The following is a 4232-nucleotide window of genomic DNA, read 5'->3' on the forward strand; positions in this document are numbered from 1 at the left end:
TGTTGTAACGTGCTGAGCAGCTTCTCAGGCATTAGAATGTTAGCACTGAGGTTAGCGCGAGCGGAACAACACCACAAGAAGAATTCACAATCAAAGCTCTTCGTAAATGTCAGACGAGACTTGAGGCCATCAATTGTTTCCGAAGTTTTTCTATTTCAAAGCCCAGGGCTCTAGTTATTGGCCGGGAGAAAAGGAAAAGTTGCCGTGAAGAGTTAAAGTACCTGGGTTAAGTCTGGTTGTTGAAAATTGCGTTAAGCGGCCATGGGTAGAGCAGCAGGTGATCAAGTGTACTAAGAGCTTTAAAAAGAAGAGTGCACCGCAGGCACATACAAAGCCAGATGGGCTGCACACAATCGGGACATATTTCCAGACAACGCACTGAAATGCACAGTGCTGCCTTGAAATATACAGTTCACTAGGCGTGGTTTTTAAGTTCCTCTAGACAGTGGGCCTTATTGCGCAATACTTTGTTTTGATATAGCGTATCTTCTACGGAAAAGCCATTCCACCCGCCATCCCTTTTAAGCCCGGGATACATGGAGCGTTTTTGAGGCGATTTTCGCCTGACGGCGCCGATTTGACGCCCGGCGTCGAGAAAAACGCCCGCCGCCGCCGATCAGGACCGGCTAGATTTTGACGCGGCGCGCACGCGTTTGACGCTACCGGAAATGCCTGTCGGAGTCACTTCCGTCTGTTTTCGGCGGGAGCGCCAGCCGTCTCACCGTTCCTTGCCGTCCCTTGAACACTTCGTGCGCGTGCGCTGGTCACCACCATGGCTACGTCGGCGAAAGCATCACGCGTGGAGTTCAACGACAAACTTATAGGCGCGATACAGAAGCGTCCCATATTGTGGGACAGCACAAGGAAGGATTTCAAGGAGCAGAGGAAGAGGATGGCGGCGTGGGCCGAAGTGGCCACCGAAGTTGGATGTGACCCGGAAGGTATGGTTGCATTGCTACTAGTATTTCTAGCAAGACACAGTGCAATAACTTTGTTTTACAACCAGGTCAGATAAAAAGGGACGCGCGGTATATCCGCGCCGACTTGCTTAAATAACCAAGCACGTCAATGGAAGCCAAGATAAAATACTGGCATGCTTCTGCAATAAACAGCTGTCATTGATATTACAAAAGTATTATATTTAACTGTTTTATTTGATGGTAATGTGTGGTAGTAAACCAAGGTTAATCTGTGCAATTCTACTTGCAGACAATAATCTACAGGGGCGGTGGAAGAGTCTTCGTGATACATTCACGAAGAAGCACCGCGCGTGGAAGACTGGTGCGCCAAGTGGCTCGGGAGCTGCTGATGCACAGCACGTGAAGTGGCCCTATTTCCACATGATGATGTTTCTAAAAGATCAGGTGGATATTGGCAGGTATGCCCCAATGCTTCGTGGGTTACTTTTTGAAATAACTTACTTGCAAAAGGAGCTGAAGAAAGCCTTAAGTAGCAACATAAGGATCCTGGGCAGGTAAAAGCATATTCTCAGTAAGACCAAATGGCATATAAACTGTTGTACAGTAGATGTTGAAATTTCTGTCTTGTTATGCACACACATTTGTTCGGCCCACCACTAGGCTAATCAATTGCATTTGAATACGAGGCCTGTGCTTCCAAACAAGGAAATCAATAAAACATTCGAGAAACCAAATTGTGAAATGTAAACCGTGTGGTGTTCCGTGTCATCTGACGCTTAATTTTTCTTTCAGCACCTTCTCAAACAGCCATGTGCAGGACAGTGAAACTGCAGAGTCGGTCCTGGAATCGATCTACAGTGAAACAGAAGGTGCAAATTTACATTCCAGTTATGCTGCTGTGCACCTGCAAACACTGTCGTTCACAAGTACCCACACTTGCAATATAATGAGCCAGCAGTGAAGTCTCTCAGATGTGAAAATAATTTATTTACTTCTGATGCTGAAACACTGCAAGGTGGTTTAGTTAAGAGCAGGAAGCGATCATTGTATGCACTGCATTCAACTTATGCTGAACACCATCTTGTCCTGTGTGGGCTCTGTTCTGAAATACATGCTTTCATTTGAAGAAGCAGCATGGGAAGTTTACAAATCATTTCTTTACTTTTCCACTCTTTAAAATGATCCAAAAACCTTTCTGAGTGCTTAAAATTTGCAATTCTTTTCTTTATTCAAGATGGAGCAGAACCTCCTGAAGATGGTGCTTTCTCTCCACTTGTGCCCTCAAGAAGTACCACCCCAGAGCCACACACACCAAACGGGAGCTCACAAGCCAGCACCGCTGCAAGTACCCTGGCAGCCCCTCGGTCTGGCAGAGGAAAGAAAAGGAAAGAGAGGTCTCGGTGGCAGGACGACATTGAAAAAGTTGACGCCTTGATAACTGAGGACAAGGACCAAGCGTCAGTCTATGGGCAGCTAGTTGCCCACAAGCTGCGTGCATGCCCGAAACATGCGAAACGGGACATGGAAATGGATTTGCTGCAATTCATAGCGAAGTATACATTTCATGATAACCCTGAATAAATGCACATCAGATAGCTTTCTAAAAGACCTCGTATAGTGTCGTGTCCGGAAGTTGTTGTCAATGCAGCAAAAGACACGCGATAATTTCACACTGTTTATTTACTACTAAAGAGGGTGCGACCAGCGTCGACCGAGGCGGAAGCCGAACTGCCGCCGCCCGAAGGACAGAGGGGACGGCGCGGCGTCCACACGAGGGAGTGGCTTCCCGACGGCGCGCGAAGAGGGGCAAGTGGCCGTTAGAATGGAACACTGGTGACACAGAACAGAACGAAAGAAGGGGACACAGCACAGGGGACACAACATATAGTGACAATGGGTGCTTTAAATCCACTATGGATTCTGTGGCACTGCAAGTCCAGTGTGAGCCCACTGCCACGCAACGGCACCTTCATTAAAAAAGTACTGGGCGAAAAGATTTCTTGTGTCCGCAGCACTTGCTCTGTAGTTTCTAGACTGCGTTGTTTCAAGGTCAAGCAGGCTACTTGACACAGCATCACTTCTCCACTGGCCTGGGACGATATTCCCATAATCATCCTCGGAATCCACATAGCCTGGTGGACAGTAGGTTGTTTCCCGGGCAGAAGAGATGAAGTTATGGAGAGCGCAGCAAGCCAGGACCGCAAAGGTTGCATTTTGGGGTAGAAGGTTCATGGGCCCAAGCAAGATTCTCCAACGAGCTGTCAAAATGCCAAAGGCATTTTCCACGATGCGCCTGCACATTTTGTAAAAACATGATTATTTGTAGCTGTGCTTTAGCATTACACAAGTTATTTTACTTGAAAGAAGTTTCTCTGAGTGCACTTCATCTATTAGTAATTGAAAGAATATCACATGAGAGAACATTTGCTAAATCTTGTTTCAAAGGTGCATACACACCAAACTTTAGTGCTTTATTCACTGCTTCATTGCCTTAATTCACCATAAGACTACATAATGCTGCCTCAAAAGAAAGTGCGACAATGAATGAAAAAAACGGGGACCATATTGCAGTTTTCTTGTGCCTCATGCGCCCTGTGTATAACTGTAGTATCGAAGCCACCATTTGGCTATTTATGCCGGAACAGCGTGACTAAAGGAATTCATTTTTAACCTATGCATTGGTCGTAGACAAATACAATGTGGTGATTTATGTTTATAATGCCTCATGAAACATTACAAAGAAGAAAACACACTATCAAGAAAAGGTGTTTAAAGCTTAGTTTTTTACAGGCCGGAACGAGAAGTATGTACTGCAGAAAACAATTTTCTCTTGCTTCCTTGTCACTCAATCACAGCATAAGATACTGTACTGAGCCATCGCTGGGCATGAAAAGCAGTGCAAGAACACTTGAGTTCGTTCTTTTTTTTCCAACAACACAAATAAAAAAAATGCCATATTTTTACAATGGCATTCAATACCTTGCTCTGCTCAGCCGGTAGTTGAACACCCTCTGGATTGGCAGCATGCCTTTGCCCGGGAATGGACGCAAAAAATCTGTCCTCAATTGGAATGCTTCGTCCCCGACAAAAACATGCGGCGCAACCTTCTGGCTTTTTGGAAGGCGTGCTGCTGCTGGTAGGGCCACGACGCCATCATTGAGCTTTTTTCCAAAAGTGCACGATTTGAAGACTCCGCCGTCACTGTGTCGGCCTGGTGCACCGACATCTACCATCATGAACTTGTACTTTGCATCCACGATGGCCATCAACACAATAGAGAATGTCCCCTAATAAAAGGAGAACATTAGACAT

General features: G+C 46.0%; 1 protein-coding gene across 1 annotated transcript; it reads left to right on the forward strand.

Moving 5' to 3' along the window:
* Positions 1-814: 814 nt before the first annotated feature.
* Positions 815-3182, forward strand: LOC144100648 (uncharacterized). Its single transcript, XM_077633527.1, has 4 exons — positions 815-941; positions 1210-1378; positions 1713-1789; positions 2155-3182. The coding sequence occupies exons 1-4, from the start codon at positions 893-895 to the stop codon at positions 2499-2501; spliced, it is 642 nt and encodes a 213-aa protein (XP_077489653.1). The 5' UTR covers positions 815-892; the 3' UTR covers positions 2502-3182.
* Positions 3183-4232: the final 1050 nt, after the last annotated feature.

This window comes from Amblyomma americanum, chromosome 8 (genome assembly GCF_052857255.1).
Source record: "Amblyomma americanum isolate KBUSLIRL-KWMA chromosome 8, ASM5285725v1, whole genome shotgun sequence".
Lineage (NCBI taxonomy): Eukaryota > Metazoa > Arthropoda > Arachnida > Ixodida > Ixodidae > Amblyomma > Amblyomma americanum.

Bases quoted from the DNA above. Each gene is read 5' to 3' on its own strand.
- LOC144100648 (XM_077633527.1), top strand. From the start codon at position 893: ATGGCGGCGTGGGCCGAAGTGGCCACCGAAGTTGGATGTGACCCGGAA. The intron at 942-1,209 runs GTATGGTTGCAT...TTCTACTTGCAG, and splicing joins AGTTGGATGTGACCCGGAAG to ACAATAATCTACAGGGGCGG. The intron at 1,790-2,154 runs GTGCAAATTTAC...TCTTTATTCAAG, and splicing joins GATCTACAGTGAAACAGAAG to ATGGAGCAGAACCTCCTGAA.